The 16,132-nt window shown below is 47.5% G+C and overlaps 1 protein-coding gene across 1 annotated transcript in view; it reads left to right on the top strand.

The window, feature by feature from the left end:
* COL9A3 (collagen type IX alpha 3 chain) overlaps window positions 1-16,132 on the top strand; it is a 42,180-nt gene that overhangs the window by 12,206 nt on the left and 13,842 nt on the right. The window contains exons 6-22 of the mRNA XM_035899254.1: window positions 2,341-2,376; window positions 2,999-3,022; window positions 3,513-3,566; window positions 4,232-4,285; window positions 5,020-5,061; window positions 6,448-6,504; window positions 7,306-7,359; window positions 7,834-7,887; window positions 8,472-8,525; window positions 9,319-9,372; window positions 10,856-10,909; window positions 11,351-11,404; window positions 11,703-11,756; window positions 12,381-12,434; window positions 13,475-13,519; window positions 14,490-14,543; window positions 14,827-14,860. Of these exons, the coding sequence (XP_035755147.1) occupies window positions 2,341-2,376; window positions 2,999-3,022; window positions 3,513-3,566; window positions 4,232-4,285; window positions 5,020-5,061; window positions 6,448-6,504; window positions 7,306-7,359; window positions 7,834-7,887; window positions 8,472-8,525; window positions 9,319-9,372; window positions 10,856-10,909; window positions 11,351-11,404; window positions 11,703-11,756; window positions 12,381-12,434; window positions 13,475-13,519; window positions 14,490-14,543; window positions 14,827-14,860 (832 nt within the window). The remainder of the gene's footprint in view (window positions 1-2,340; window positions 2,377-2,998; window positions 3,023-3,512; window positions 3,567-4,231; window positions 4,286-5,019; window positions 5,062-6,447; window positions 6,505-7,305; window positions 7,360-7,833; window positions 7,888-8,471; window positions 8,526-9,318; window positions 9,373-10,855; window positions 10,910-11,350; window positions 11,405-11,702; window positions 11,757-12,380; window positions 12,435-13,474; window positions 13,520-14,489; window positions 14,544-14,826; window positions 14,861-16,132) is intronic.

Here is a 16,132-nt window from a genome sequence, read left to right as displayed (position 1 = left end):
ATCTCATTTGGTATGCGGATCGTTAGGAAAGGGCTGGAGTCATCCCTGGGATCGCAATAAGCAGCGCTGGGTTGGGATATTTTCCAGGTCTGCCCATCTGCTTTGTTCTCCTGGTCCTAGGGGTGGATACCATTGCGTTCCAGCTCAGGACACCATTCTTGGGATGTTTCTGTGCAGCATTTTGAGAACTTTTGGAGAACAGGTTTGGGCATTCGGGCTGGTGAGGGGTGGAGGGAGCCTCGTGCTGCAATGGCTCTGTCCCCTGGGCAAGGAGGTGAGGGCTTTGCTGGCGCTGGTTTAATGCAGTCCATAAATAACCACATGGTTTGTTCTGTGTTTAAGTCTGTCACCTTCTTACTCTTTTAAGTTCTGCCTTTATCAGAGAGCAACATCAGCTGGCAGCAACACAAATGCCAGCACAAAGCCGTCCGCGGCAGAGCCTTGAGGCCAACGCGGCTCCTCGGCAGCTCCCGGGTGTCAGCACAGCTTAGAGAAACCCGCTGAGGGCTATGTCAGTGCTATGAGCAAATTATTGTTTTATTTATCATTCACCCCAAATTACACTGGCATTTTGGCACCTCCACCACTTCTTTTTTTCCTTTCCTTTTTTTTTCTTTCCTTTCCTTTTTTTTCCTTTCCTTTCCTTTTCCTTTTTCCTTTCCTTTCCTTTCCTTTCCTTTCCTTTCCTTTCCTTTCCTTTCCTTTCCTTTCCTTTCCTTTCCTTTCCTTTCCTTTCCTTTCCTTTCCTTTCCTTTCCTTTCCTTTCCTTTCCTTTCCTTTCCTTTCCTTTCCTTTCCTTTCCTTTCCTTTCCTTTCCTTTCCTTTCCTTTCCTTTCCTTTCCTTTCCTTTCCTTTCCTTTCCTTTCCTTTCCTTTCCTTTCCTTTCCTTTCCTTTCCTTTCCTTTCCTTTCCTTTCCTTTCCTTTCCTTTCCTTTCCTTTCCTTTCCTTTCCTTTCCTTTCCTTTCCTTTCCTTTCCTTTCCTTTCCTTTCCTTTCCTTTCCTTTCCTTTCCTTTCCTTTCCTTTCCTTTCCTTTCCTTTCCTTTCCTTTCCTTTCCTTTCCTTTCCTTTCCTTTCCTTTCCTTTCCTTTCCTTTCCTTTCCTTTCCTTTCCTTTCCTTTCCTTTCCTTTCCTTTCCTTTCCTTTCCTTTCCTTTCCTTTCCTTTCCTTTCCTTTCTTTTTCTTTCCTTTCCTTTCCTTTTTCCTTTCCTCTCCTTTTTCCTTTCCTCTCCTTTTTCCTTTCCTTTCCTCTTTTTTTTTCCTTTCCTCTTTTTTTTTCCTTTCCTCTTTTTTTTTCCTTTCCTTTTTAAAAATAGCTCTGCTCTCATCAGCTGCCTGCCTCTGCTTTTCCTTTCCCCATTGCACCAACGGCTGTGTTCAGAGGAGGCTCTCAGACCCAAGAGCATCAGTCAGCAATGCATGCCCTGTATCTCTTGGAGATACCTTAACAGCTGCTGGCCAAGGTCAACCCACCACACTGTTTTGGTTTGTGGTTTTTTTTTTTTTCTTCATTTTTATATTTCCATTTACTTTGTTTCAAAATTGCTACCTATAATTAATTTTACAGTCTACCGGCCAATGTTGGCATCTGTGCAATGCAACAGAGGGGTGTAGAAGGTCAGTCTGTCTGTCTTACTATCTTTAGTTAAGCAGGAACATAGCAACTTTAAGAATGACTTAATTCTAGTTGAAGACATAAGATCACCAAACTCTAGTCAAGCTTAAGAATAAGAATGCAAATTGGGAAAAGGAGATTGGGGGTTTGCCAAGGAAAGCTAGCAAAGAGGCAGAAGCTGCCAAATTTTTGCCTTTGCTTGAATGGAAAATAAAATCCACTAGGATGAGTCCAAATCTTACAAACAGTTTCAGATAATTGAGTCATTGGGTCTACAATATGAATGTATTACGAATGAGAATATTTCAAATGGATGAAATTCAGTTTATGAACGTTTAGGTATTTGTGGACGCTAACGTGAGGCCAGCTGTGACTTGCAGAACTGTCTGTTTAGTCTTTTAGGAGCAGCTCATGTTTTAGTCTCTACTCTCGCTTGACCCACAAATGGTGAAGAAAGTTGCCAGGCCCAGTTCTGAACACCCAGCCCTATTATCTTAAAATGTTCTTCAGCCAAGTAATTGCTCAGGAATGACAGAGTCATTATCCATAAGTTTCTGTCCTTGGATTTGTGTTCAGCTGAGCAACTCCAGTTCCGTGCTGTTTCTGTAAGACACTGCTGGAGTTTTCGAGCAGAGATCAGCGTTGAGGAGAACAGGCTTTGGTGCCTACCCATATGGAGGTTTCTGGTTTATCCCTGCTAATTTGGACTCTGTTTTATTCCTGTAGGGTGCATTAGGACCTTCTGGGCCACCCGGGCCAGCTGTAAGTACCTCCTAGACCTGTGTATGTAAAGTTGGTGCATAATATTATGCAAAACCATCACCAAGACAAGGCGGGAACATGTATCCCAAACAAAGGGGTCAAAGCCTGACTGGGTGAAAATACTTTTCAAAGTGTTTATATATGTATGTGTGACCTGTTCTGGTAACACAGGGCCTTGTCTTAGTCTCTGAGAGATGTTAAAAGCAAGCCAGTTTAGGATAAAGACTAGCATATCAAATGCTATCAAAATGATTAAGCAATAGATAATGTCTAATAAAAATGAAAAAGAAAAAAAAAAGAAGTCATTAAACTAGAAAGTTGTCTTCATAAATGTCTGTGTCCCACTATCACGTCGCTGTATGGGGCTTTATTTAGAGATATCTCGTAGGTAACAGCGATGTAAAGGGAATACAAATTATTAGTGGCAACAAAAGGATTGGTTAAGTTCTTTAAGACTCTGGCTCTGCTCTGATTGCAAATTACAATAATTGGGGGTGGGGGAGTGCTAAGGGAACTTAAAAGAAAAAAAAAATAATTAAGCAGTACTTTCTGAGGTTTGCTTTTTTTGTCCTGTATGTTCAGTTTATAAGCGATCTTTTACTGTTTTAAATGTTGTTTCCAGGGCAAAGGACTACCAGGACCTCCAGTAAGTAATGAGGCTCTTTTTTGAAAAAGAGGTTTAAATAATTTTACTAGCTTTATTGGATACCTGGAGTGTTACAGCCCCACCCCAGGCCTTGGGTCCCTCTGCAGGGCAGAGGGATGTGGAATCCCGCAGCTCAGCAGCCTTTTGGGGTTTTTATGCTTACCTTACCCCCAGGTAAGCTGGCAGTGGTGTAAATTAAGGCACAGCAGCCTTCTAATCGCTGGAAATGACCAGTTCTGGGACAGCTTTTGTCTGGTGGTTTCCTGGAGCATCTCAGAGCTGCTCTGTGTCAGAGGGGATGCAGGCGTTGGCAACAGGCGGCGATGGCAAGAGCAAAAAGGAAGATTTGCATTGGCAAACTGTGGGGGTGCAGGATTGGGCTCTTCGGAGGGGTTAGACTAACGAGTGCAGCCAGACTGTTTGTTTGCCCCGGGTTTTGGCAGCTATGTGAGGTTGCCGTGGGTGTAAGGGTCTTCTCTCTGTTCAACAGGGGCCGCCAGGACCCAGCGGGCTCCCAGGTGGAAATGGATTTCGGGGTCCTCCTGTGAGTTTTTGCTACCATTTGATTCTCATTTACTGAACATGCCACAACCACAGAAGAACAAGGTTCATTTCTGGTCTCTTACCCCATTCTGGAACCGAGATGCACAAGACACTACAAGCTCTACCAATGCCCATGGATGATACTATTCCTTGTATCAGCTTGTGTAGGGTCACCCTGGTCAACCAGTGCAGTGCCAAAGATGTGTGACTGCTTGCAGCCATATCTTCCTTTACCAACTATGAGTAAAGACAAAAGAGCAGCCAATGCCACGAGAATAGAGATTAGTTACCAGCTGGCTCGTACTTTCAGCATCCTCAAAAGAAGCCACAGCACAGAATGGTTCTGATCTGCAGGAGCCCATTCCGCAGAAACATACCATCATTTTTGGGTGTCCCCAGCTCCACTGGTGGAGAGGTACAGAACAGGGATGTAGGTGCAGGGATATGTTCTTCTGTCCTAATCGCTATGCTTCCATATGCATCTGCTCTTCTCTTTGCAGCCATAGAAGCCTCTGCAGAAAGAAAGGTGCAGTTTAGTCCCATTAGAGATATCTTGCCCCACATTCACAAATATGCAATGGTATTTGGTAGCCACCCTCCCTTTCCCTTTTAATTTTCATTTAAATGATTAAGAAGGGGAATTCTTTCTGGTTTTCACTCTTTTAGGGACCTTTTGGTCTGCCAGGATTCCCAGGGCCTCCTGGACCACCTGGACCTCCCGTAAGTTGAGACCTGCAAATAAATGTGAGAAAATTCCCATGGGGAGTTCAGAATTTTCTTCTTGCTGGCAGAACATCCCTGGTTTATTTGCCGCCATTGCCTGTTCTCCTTTTCCAGGCTAAGTTTCAGCAGGCTGTAAACACCCCCAAGCCCCAAGGGACTTTTCACTGGCTGCACTTTGCTGTGTTGGTTATCTATCTCCAGTTTATTGTTTGTGCTGGGTTGGGTGGAGGAACCCCGGGACGCCTGGGCTTTATGGCATAGACAGCGTGCAGGGTGGGCTTTCTGTTCTCTTAAGGTTTATATGGTTGCTTGGATCATGATGTGTTCTTGTAGGGCCAGCAAGGGGGGCTTGAAACCAGCAAGTCTTTTTTGGCGGGGTTTGCTATGGTATCTCTGGAGGGTTGGAAGCATAGAGAGGTCTTTCCCAAGGAACTTCCCAGGCACAGCTGCTCTTCTCAAGTTGCTGCCTTCATCACCTAAGGCTCAAGGCTCTTTCCCAAGCTCAGCTGTGCATCTCCAGAGGATGACTACAGCCCCGACATGTCTGTTTTGAGGACTGGTGCTGCTCATATCGCTCTGGGTTCAGGGGCTGCATTTTATGCTGTGGGGCTGGGTATCTGCCTCGTGCTGATCCAGCTGAGCTGGGTCTGTAAAGCGTGTTTTCTCGAAATTGTATCTCCTCCTGGTGTTTCTCTTCATGTATTTAAAAGACCACATTTCACGAATTGCAGGGTCTTCCAGGCACCCTTCCTGATGGCGGCGGGGACCTCCAGGTATGTTTTTTCTTCATGTAGCATGACAATGTGTTTTGGTTTTAATCCTTGACGTGACTTTTCATTGGCATACTTGGGTCAGACCATTTAACATGCACCGTTCAGACCTGCAGATGTGGGTCTAAGCGGCCGTATTGCAGAATGCGTAAGTGTTGCATGCATATTCACAAGACCACAACGTTCTTTCAAAGGGGGTAGATATGCCAGTGCTGGGTTTTCCCTTGATCTTTGCTTTCCTGTTTGCTTTCCAAAATGCAGGTTTTGCGTACATCCTTCATTTACGAAACAACTTTAGTATTTGGTAAATGACAACAGCTTTTCATGCATCTGTTTCCAGTCCTGCTTTGCAAGAGAAAAGGTCGCGCGTGTTGCGCTGTTTATTTCCACGGGTGGTGGCACCGGGTTCCTATGGGCATATGCTTTGTTTAGACTTCCTTCGAGAAAGTCTTGATTCCTTTCTTTGAAAGGAGTGTTAAGTCCATGAACGATGGAAGTGACATTTCCAGATTTCGCAGCTGTTGTTGTGACAGCATCTTTGGTTTTCTAATTGGTGTGCCCCAAAAAAGCTCAGAGTCAGTTTAGACTGCCTTATGGCACGTCACGTGGAAGTTAATAGAAAATGATGCTATTTCTGCAATTTTAATTTAGGTTACCCTGTGGAATATACTAGAAAATTAAATTCCTGCTATAGAGATGTAGCCTGGGCTTTTATTAAAAGAAAAAAACCAAACAAATTAAAGAAAAGCTGCAGAAGAAAATCTCATTCCCTATTTATAGCTTTCAGAGTATGGCTTTTTAAGCCCCATTACATTTCCATGCATGTTCTGATTTGTTCCCAGTCAAACCAGAGTTCCCACCCGGGGCTCACCCACCCCCTAGACACCTGCAGATACCAGCTTTATTGGTATTTGGGTTAATTTTTTTATAGGTCCCCTTCTGATAAACTCTAATGCTTGTCCTTGTTTCAGTTAGGTGAGTTGCTAATGGAAATCAGTAGGGGTCAATGAGTGCATAGAATTAAATATGTTCCTAATGATTTACAAAATACCCATCCAGCTTCACTGGGGACCTGTGGTTCTCCACTATTTTGGACTGCAGGCCTCTGTCAGCCTTCAGAATCTTCCACAATCCATGCAGGAGTGCTCAAAGTGAAGCAGACTATGCTTAAATTATTATTTTGTGGGTTGCTGGGGGCCTGAAGATCTGTTTAGGACCTCCTGCCATAGGGAAATGCTGGTGAATACATTATGCTATGAATCCATTAGTTTTAGGGGGTTTAGAGCCAAAACCCACAGGACCTGTTCTCCTCTCCCTAGCATTGAAACCAGCTTCCCTGGATGCGCTGTGTGTGCTTGATAAACCAAAGAGTGTTTCTGTTTCTTGCAGTGCCCAGCTCTGTGCCCGCCGGGTCCTCCAGGTCCCCCGGGAATGCCAGCGTTCAAGGTAAGAAAAATACCACCTGGGGATACAAGGGTCTGTCTCCCAAAGTAAACACCACTAGGAACCCCTGGGATTTAATGCTTCTATATACAGCACACATCTCCTGTAGGCTCCACACCTCTCCACACCAGCCATGCATTTGGCCTCAGTTTATGCTGTTGCAATGTTTAGGGTATAACCAAAATTCATAGCTTATGAAATGGAAAAACCTGTGAAGGTCTCCAATTATGATGCAAATGAGGCACAGGACCTTTTGCGTGGTGAGGAATAACATCTGCTGTGGCTGAAATTAGTCTGGGTCTCTCCCACAATAATGGGAAGAGGGCCAAAAAGCAAAGTGAATCTGAGTTTATATAAAAGATTTCAGTGGGACGTGGATTTCTTTGCAAGCTGGAGGATGCAGACATTAAAGATGACTTAAACAAAAAGGAAGGTAAAAGATACAGAATGGGGTTTTCAGAAGCATCTCGGCCCCATTTTCAAAAGTGATGGGAACTGAGTTTCTGGTCCCTGACCTGTAGCCTAATCTCACCACAAGTCACTCTTGAAAATGAAATCTGGGCCTTTCCTGAAACTAGATCAGTTTTGACCCAACGATACCGAACGCAGGAATGGCGCATGGCTAATTCATGGCTAATTAACCCAGGCGTGGCCTCCATTCACACAGTTACAGCACGTGTGTAAATTATTTTCCCAGTAAGTTGTTTGTGTTGTGTGGGTTCGGGTCTTACAGCTATCTCACAAAATTTAAATTTTGAAACAAGATTGTACTGGAGTGTGAATAACTGGAGCTCTTATTTCCAGGGACACACTGGTCACAAAGGAGAACCTGGTGAAATAGGAAAAGAAGGAGAAAAGGTAAACTTCAATTTAAGGGGGGTAGCGAGGCTTTTTTTGCTTTAAAAGCACCATAACAAATAGTTTCTTCAAGAAGAGAGGGAGAAACGAGGCGGTTGGCTGCACAACAAGGAGAAGTTGATATGACTGATGTGCATGGGCTTCCATTGCTCTGCATGCAAGACTTTGTGCTCGTCCTTCAAGAAAATTCATCTTCCCAATAATCATGACGTTAAGATTGGGTCGATAAGTGAACACCTACTGTTTCACATGCAGGGGTGTCAGCTCAGGATAAAAGTCCTGCATTAAACACTCAGGTAAATTCCTGACTGATCAAGCATGTCAAAGAAATTGCTTTGCAAGTAGAAGCAAATTCTGAAGCAGAAATCTGAGAGGGAGGGAGCTCAAGGAGAAATAAGATGGGAAGGTCCCTGGCTTTGGGTTGGTAGGCTCATGCTGTCTCGCCCTTTGTCTAATTATTTTTTCCTCTCCCAGGGCAACCCTGGCCCTCCTGGTCCTCCGGGCATTCCCGGCAGCGTTGGGCTGCAGGTAACACCTACTCTTCAGACTGGTTCCCGTGACCTTTTTACTGTGAAACTCAGTGGCACCATCAATCATTTTGCCTTACACATAATAACAGATGTGGAAGTTGATGCTGGTAAAAAACCAACTCATGCTGGTTTCACTGAGCTTTAATTCAGGTCCTGCTTTTGGTACCTCACCTTGGATGAGATGTCCAGGTGATAGCCACTATCTTGCTGGTACTCCAGTAGAGCCCGGGACACCTTTTTGGGTGGATCAGCCCAGGCTGAGCTCTGGGCTGGCTGGACAGCCTGGCCGGTGGGCTTGGGAGGGCAGGGACTCCGAATGCACCTGCATTGCTCAGTGGTCATCACCGAATCTTGGGAGGGCAGGGACTCCGAATGCACCTGCATGGGGTGCCTGCAGCACCACTTGCTCAGTGGTCATCACCGAAGGGCAAAATGTCTTGTCTGTGCACCAGAAGGCTGAGCCATCGGCCGCTTTTCACTGTTTCTTCATGTTTTCTGTGTTGAGGAGTTGCTGCATCACGCTGTTCTGCCATTTGATGCTTAACAGTGATTGGGTTTTAACAGGTTTGTTTTCTTCATTAGGGCCCAAGAGGACTAAGAGGCCTCCCTGGTCCAATGGGTCCGGCTGGCGACAGAGTAAGAAAAACCTTCTGATTTCTTTTCTTTTTTTCCCCTCCTCCACCACCAGTTTTTCTCATGCAAGGTCCAGGTGTCATTTGTCCTTACTGAAGACCACCAGGGAACTTGTAAAGATGCAAAATGCAGGTTCCTTCCTGCACCCCCCCAAGCTGAATGACCTTCCAAAGGCAGGATGAGTCCACATACATGAGGGACCGGCAGGATCAGGCCCAGTGTTGATTTAAGCATTTAGACAAGAAGGACAAAATGCTGTCCCTGCAGGACTGACAGTGCCAAAGGATCTTGCCAAAAACCTGAGAAATGTTTCATGAACATTTCACTTTCTGTCGTATTTCTTTACAAGAAAATGCTAAAGAAATCGCTGGTGGACAAAGATTTTCTGGACACGAAAAGTCTGCTCAGGCAGAACAGGGTCAACCTCTCGTTCCTCGTGGCTTTGGACTTTTGCCAAGGGGCTTTGGACTTTTGCCAAGGTCCTTTGGCCATTCCCCTAGAGGCTGAATGCTTTTGAATTTGACAAAGTCATGCATTTATTTAGGATCAGGTGTGTTACCCAGATACCGAGGCCATGAATGATATCGGTGTACCACGGAGATAATGGTGGGGACATCCAGGGTAGGAACCTGCTTGGGCAGAGGAGGATCTCTTGCCAGACTGTATTGCAAGCCAGCAAGAACTTTGGGGTATCTTTCCAGGGCTTTGTGTTTTCTTAGATTGCGGTGTAAGGTGGGGATACTGTTACTTCACCCTCCGCCAATACAGCATTACAATGATGTATTATTCTCTGCAGGGTGACATCGGTTTCAGAGGGCCACCTGGCATCCCGGGACCTCCAGGGAAAGCTGTATGTATCTACCTCTCAGCATCTCTCTGGCCCTGCCTTCCACAACCAAACTGAGAGTTTATCCCTCCTGCACTAAACTCTTTGCTGCCGGAGAACAGGAGGAGCGTGCTGACCATCTCCATCAGATCATTCCCTTTGCCTTTTTCCCTCCAGTTAAAGCAGTGTTACTTCACCTGACCCAGATCTCGTGGTGTCTTTCCCTTGGTCATGCCCCATGCCAGAATAAGTTCACCACGTTTCCATTGCTCTCCGTTCTGTGCTGCTCTTCCCTCAGCATCTGCATCTGTGAGCAAGCTCTCGAGAGGGGCATCTGTGGTGTCCTTGGGAAGGAGAGTTGAGGGAAGAACGAGTAGGTGCTATCCTCAGCTTACATGTACAAATATCTCAAGGGTGGATGTCACGAGGTCAGAGTCAGACTCTTCTCAGTGGTGCCCAGCGACAGGACAAGGGGCAATGGGCACAAACTGAAACAGAAAAGGTTTCAGTTGAATATGAGGAAGACCTTCTTTACTTTGAGGGTGACAGAGCTCTGGCGCAGGCTGCCCAGGGGGGCTGTGGAGTCTCCTTCTCTGGAGATATTCAAAGCCCACCTGGAGGAAGTCCTGTGCCCCCTGCTCTGGGTGAGCCTGCTTTAGCAGGGGGGTGGGACTAGATGATCTCCCAAGATCCCTTCCAACCCCTGCCATTCTGTGATTCTGTGAAATCCTTTAAGCCTGGTCTATTCCCAAATCCCCACAGCTCGCAAAGACTTTTGCTGCAAGGAGAAATAGTTGGGTATTCGAGATGCAGCCCTCAACCTTTTGCAGAGCTCTGGGGTGAAGCGTAGGAGAACACAGAACCTGACCTGTGGGCAGACAGACCCCTGTACCCTCCTCGCCGTGCCCAAATACGAGACCAGAGCTGCATCTGCAGCCTTGTGGCCTCTTGAGAGCGTTTCCCACTGGCCTGCCACCCTGCCTCTCCTTACTGGGGGTGACGTGAATCCCCGTTACAGCAGACACCTCTGCCTGCCTACGCCAGCCAACACTTCACAGTCTGCATTGACCCCGAGGCAGTGCCACCCTCGGGGGACCCCTCCCTGGTCTTTGCAATTGTAGAAGAAATTCATCTGAACTAAAAGAAAATGAGGTGTTTACTGTCCACCAAATGTTTAATTACGCCAAGCAGGATCTAGACAGTAAATATGAAAGTTTTTCTCCTACTTTATTTCTGATTAAAGAAAATGCTTTATTAAATGAAGGGGAAGATGCTCCCTGCCCTGAGGGGTTGTTGGCAAAGTCCCTGCTGCAGTCGGTCTGTGTGTCAGGAATTACAGGGTGTAACTGAGGAAGTACAGCCGAGCTCCGAGGGGAATGGTGTGCTGACGCCTCTGCTAACACCAGCAAACGGCACAAGAAACCCCTCCGTCATTTACATCCTTGAAACTTTGGTCTTTGTTGCTGTGTGATGAAGATGCTTAATGGCTTTTCCTCCTCTGTCACAGGGAGACCAAGGAAACAAAGGACCTCAGGGATTCAGGGGGCCCAAAGGCGATACTGTAAGTGCAGTAAAACACCCGTCTACTCGAATTTTGGCCGTGACATTCAAAGGAGTCTGTCTGACAGGTTTATTATGGCTTGTCCCCACCTTGGTTTCTTTGAAAGGGAGGTGAAAGGGATGAAAGCATTTGTCTCAAAACCAAGATGTTTAAGTCTTATTAAAGATGCCTAAGTAATAAGATGCCGAAGTGCTTCTTACACAGGGATCAGCGCTTGCATCTCCATGCCTTGAAACCATCAAGAATTTCCCCAGATGCTGCAGCCAGCATTAGAAGAGTTTTCTGGTGTGTCCTGAGAGAACCACCATACCTATATAGACAGGACAGGGGCCAGCACAAACGGAATGAAATGTCCCTACAGAGTCTGAGTAGTATCTTTGTTGACTGATTGTTCTTAAGGGTTGTGCCCTGGATAACACAGGATTTATTGTTGATTTCTAGGGTAGGCCTGGACCAAAAGGAAACCCAGGGGCTCGTGGATTCATAGGAGAACCTGTAAGTCAATTAAATAGGATGCAGGTCTCACTGTTGTCTTGCATACAGATGATGAGATACAGCACGATAGGAAAACGCTTGCATCTTACAGTCTTTGCTATCAAACTTCTGCTCGGTGGGTCTCTGTAACCTGCAGTGTAACCCCAGTTGGACCAAACCCCAGCTGTACTGCTGGTAATGGAAAATCTCCCTGTACAACTGGAGCTGGACCCATGGCCAAAAGGTCCTTTGATGTGAATGTATTTTGCAAACCACAGAGTCTCCTCATAACCTTAACTGGTGTTGTGCATGGTTGCAGGGCATGCCTGGCAAGGATGGACGGGATGGAGCTCCTGGACTCGATGGTGAGAAGGTTTGTAAAATTCTACTTAAACACTGCAGGAAAGATTTCTGTTAGTGTCCCATGTGTGTTGTAAAGCTACTGATGCTTGTCAAGAAAGAGCATGGCTGGAAAGCTTTTGCTTCTAAAGAGTTTTCCAGTAGCGTAACTAGTGAAGAAAAGTGAAGTGGCTCCTATTAATTAATCCCAAGGAAATTCCCTAAAGAAAGAAGATGCACATATGGGCCACGCGCATATGATCTAAACTCAGCTGTGTCCCTATACTTAGTGGTTCCCGTTGGCTGACTCTAGGCCTTCAGAGATGCCTTTTCAGAGCTGTTGACAGAGACATCTGTTTATTTTAATTGCCTGTAGACAAAGTGCTGTCAGGTACTGGTTTCTTGGTTTTTGAACAGTGAATCCCGCAGGAGCACGGATCGTGTGCCAAGGAAGGCTGGGAGCTGCAAGGGGACTAAGGAAACCCCTGGGAGCTCTGGGCACCTCCTTTCCAGTGGGTGCCCACCTCCTGTAGACACAACAGCCTGCACATAGAGGGAGGGAGAAGATGACAAATGCCTGTTTGGGAATGTGTCCCCTACCTGTGTCAGACCATTTGCCAGTGGCAGAGGGTCTCTCCTAACCTCCCAATATCCACAGGGCGATGCAGCTCGCATGGGTGCTCCTGGAGAGAAGGGGCCAAACGGACTTCCCGTGAGTATGGCAGCAGGGCCCGTTGCCTTCGGGGGGGTACAGCAGCTTGGGCTGCCTATGGAGGTCATTCCTGGGGAGAGGGGAGGCTCGCTTTGTGCATGGTCTCACAAGGGGCCCCATTTAAGCCAAGAGGAAATGCACTTTTCCCACCATACAAACAGGGGAGGAATGTTCAAGACAGAATGGAAAACAACGTGGGTAGGGGTCAGGCTCTGCTCCCAGGGAAGGGGCGATAGGACGAGGGGAAATGGCCTCAAGTTGTGCCAGGGCAGGGTTAGGTTGGACATTGGGAAAAATTCCTTCCCCAAAAGGGCTGTCAGGCACTGGAAGGGGCTGCCCAGGGAAGGGGTCGAGTCCCCATCCCTTGGGGGGATTTAAAAGCCGGGCAGAGGCAGTGCTGAGGGCCAGGGTTTGGGGGTGGGATGGCAGGGGTAGGGGAATGGTTGGACTTCATGAGCTTAAAGGGCTTTTCCAACCTAAATGATTCTATGGTTCTATCTGGAGTAGCACCAAATACTAATATAGAAATACCCTGGCTTTTGGCCACTCTGGCTCTGTTTAAGATTTAAATTTGAGAGGGGTTTTCTCTTTCACATCCCAGTGACGTGCACCCCTTGTGCAGGGAGGTAAGACCATAACAGTAGCTTGAGCTCTGTCCTTGGCTTACTAGTGTTCCTTGGTGAAATGTTTCATCTCTCCAGTCTTCCAACTGTTTAAATAGAGGTAAAGTATTCCTTTCTTCCTGCCTTATGGAATATTTTGAACACTCTGGGAGAGAGGTTTCTGCTGTCCAAAATGCTGCTGCTGCCGCTCTATTTGTATATTCCTCCTCTTTGCTCTAATTGCCAAGGATTAGTGTACGTAGAGGTGCTCGTGCAGTGAACGAGAGGGAAATTGAAGCCATAATTTTCATGGTGTAAGCTGCAGAAATGGAAATCCTGCATTGCTTCAAGCAAACATTGCTCCTTGTATGTCAAATCAGACCAGAAAAACAAATTAACTCTACTTCTTCTGACATTGCTTTAATATTTTTTTTTCAGGGGCTGCCTGGAAGAGCAGGTATTAAAGGCTCAAAGGGTGAACCAGTAAGTGAGTCTCTCTAATGATGGGTTCTCGTGCGGAAGCTACTAAATTTGTCACGGCAAGGCTTTTCGGCTTTTGGCTATTGATGCCCACAGGCAGACCCTGGGAGGGCTTATCCCAAGGGATGGCGTCAGTGTTCCCACCAGGGCTGGGTGCCCCTGGCAGTGAGGAGCAGGCGTTCAGTGTAACGACTGGGATGGCCCCACTCTTGTGGAGACAGCTCTTGCATCTGGTTCGGTGAAGGTCTAGCAGATACACAGGAGAATCATCAGTGGTTTCATGAACCTCAGAAGGAAGCATTCACCCTTTTGTCAAAGCCCCAAAAGCAGGCTTCATCTCTGGGAATCAAAAGGCTGAGCATCTGCAAGCAGGGGCAGGATTATCTCATCCTGCCTTTTGGAGACTCTCCCCCCAACCTCAGGAGAAAAGCTTCCACGGAGCCTTACATTGGCACCTACCTGTGAGATGAAAGAAAAACCTCAGACAGACCAAAGCAGTCCAGTGCAAAGCTGTTCTGGGAAGCATCTTTTTTCCTGTCCTTCCCCTTCCTTTCTCAATTTTCCACTCTGCACCTGCATCATCATTACTGCTAATCCTTATGCACGCGAGCATGCTGCAGGAAGGCGTTTCTCCTTGCGTAGAGGTGATGCAGGAATGAATGGAATGGGGTGCCCTGAGCGCGGCTCCAGAAGAGCATCGCTGTCCCAGTGGTCCACTTCAGTCCGAGATGGGATATGGTGGCACTGCCCTGGGGCTGGAGCCCTCCCTTGTCACTGATGCCAGGACACGATGTACAGCTCACCTCTTCTTGTTGAGAGTTTTGTCGTCTTGATGTTAAAACTGTAAAAGTTTAAAGCTGGTTTTATTTCCTGATCCAGGTTTTAACCCCCTCCTCCGTTTGTTGCTGCAGGCAGGACAGAAACAACTCTCTGCAGTTATGCCCTAACTGAGTGTTCGCTTTCTCCTCTGCAGGGCAGTCCTGGCGAGATGGGAGAGGCAGGTCCCTCTGGAGAGCCGGGCATCCCTGTACGTATCCCCATCACTTACACTTATCACGAGCTCTGCTGAGGGTGTTTCAGACCAGGCTGTGAAGCTGGAGCTCGCACGCTGCTTCCTTGCACACAGAAAGCTTTTGGTGGCGCGCTAGGTGCTGTGCTGCCCGCAAGCCCGGGGTGCTGAGCGCTCCCGGGCAGCCCCGTGATGGGAGCGGCTGGGTGGGTATCTCCGTGCACAGACACCCCTGCAGCAGAGGCCAGAGCCCACCAAGGCAGGCGGTGTGACCTAGCGGATGGGGCAGCAGGGCAGGGAGTTTGGGATTGGAATAGCCTGGGATTCAGGAATACATTCCAGCTCTGCAATGGATTGGGAGGGGTGGATTCGTGGTTGCTAAACGGCGTGGCTGACTTTGGGGTTTTTAACTGTAAGTACAACGCTGCTTGTAAATCACATAGATACCCAAATCGAGTTCAGTCCCTGGGATTACTCCTTGGATAAAATAAAAGGCCACGTTCTCTCTTGGTAGTGTCTCTGGGGAGTTTTGGCAGCAGAGGCATTATACCCCCATAAGTGGGCCAGATCCTGCTCTCATTGACAGCTCCACACAAATGCATGGTGATTCCTCCCATTTCGTTTGGCAAAGACGGCTGCAGTTGTCCAAGAGGTTTTCGGAGGTGCTGCAGGCACACAGGAGAGCCTGGGCAGGCAGCAGGTCCCTGCCGAGGCGGTGGTAATGAGGTTCAGCTTGTGCTGAATGTGAGTCATTAATGAAGCCAAACTCTCGTTAAGCTATTGCAACCTGCATTGCCCCCGGCACCTGGACCATGAAATCCTTCCCATTCCTGTATCGCTCTCCTTGGAGCAGTAGAGGTTCGCTGCAAAACCTGAAGCCATATAAGCAACAAAACGGGAAAGCCTGCACCTTGTCAGGGTGAACGGCAGGGGCTTGAAAAGCGTTAAAAAGTTTGTCAGCCTGTTGGGGATCTCTTGCCTTTCTTGTACGTAGTTGCATGCCTTTCCCAACTGCTTGAAGATGCCCCAAAGTTCATGACCATGCAGTGGGTGGATGCAACACCAGAACAGTTTTTTGGGTGGGGAATCCATTCCTGTGTTTCCTTCTCCCAGGCAGTGCTGCAGCAGCGTTACCTTGCTGGGAGCTTGTAGGTGTGAGCCCCTAGGAAAGAAAACCCCATACACAGCTCTCGCAGGGCTCACTTTTACTCTGTGAACTGACAACTTTTGGAAACTTCTGGGTTAGAAACCGCTGAGGTCCTCAGTGGAGCCTTGTGTTCCTGCTTTCATCGCATTCCCTGCACCATAGAATCGCAGAATGTTTTGGGTGGGAAGGGACCCCTAGAGGTCACCCAGCCCAACCCCCCTGCAGGAGCAGGGACACCTTGAACCACATCAGGTTGCTCAGAGCCCCGTCCAACCTGGCCTGGAATGTTCCCAGGGATGGGGCCTCCACCCCCTCTCTGGGCAACCCCTGCCAGGGTTTCAGCACCCTCGTTGTAAAGAATTTCTTCCTTATATACCATCTCAGAGCCTGAGAAATAAAAAGTTGCAGGAGCTGCAATGCAAACCTGAAAACAACTGCATGGCTGCCTGTTGCGGTCCTG

This window comes from Egretta garzetta, unplaced genomic scaffold (genome assembly GCF_000687185.1).
Source record: "Egretta garzetta isolate BGI_Z169 unplaced genomic scaffold, ASM68718v1 scaffold158, whole genome shotgun sequence".
Classification (NCBI taxonomy): Eukaryota; Metazoa; Chordata; class Aves; order Pelecaniformes; family Ardeidae; genus Egretta; species Egretta garzetta.
The sequence above is the reverse complement of the archived record's forward strand: the minus strand, read 5'-3'. Positions and strand labels throughout refer to the sequence as shown.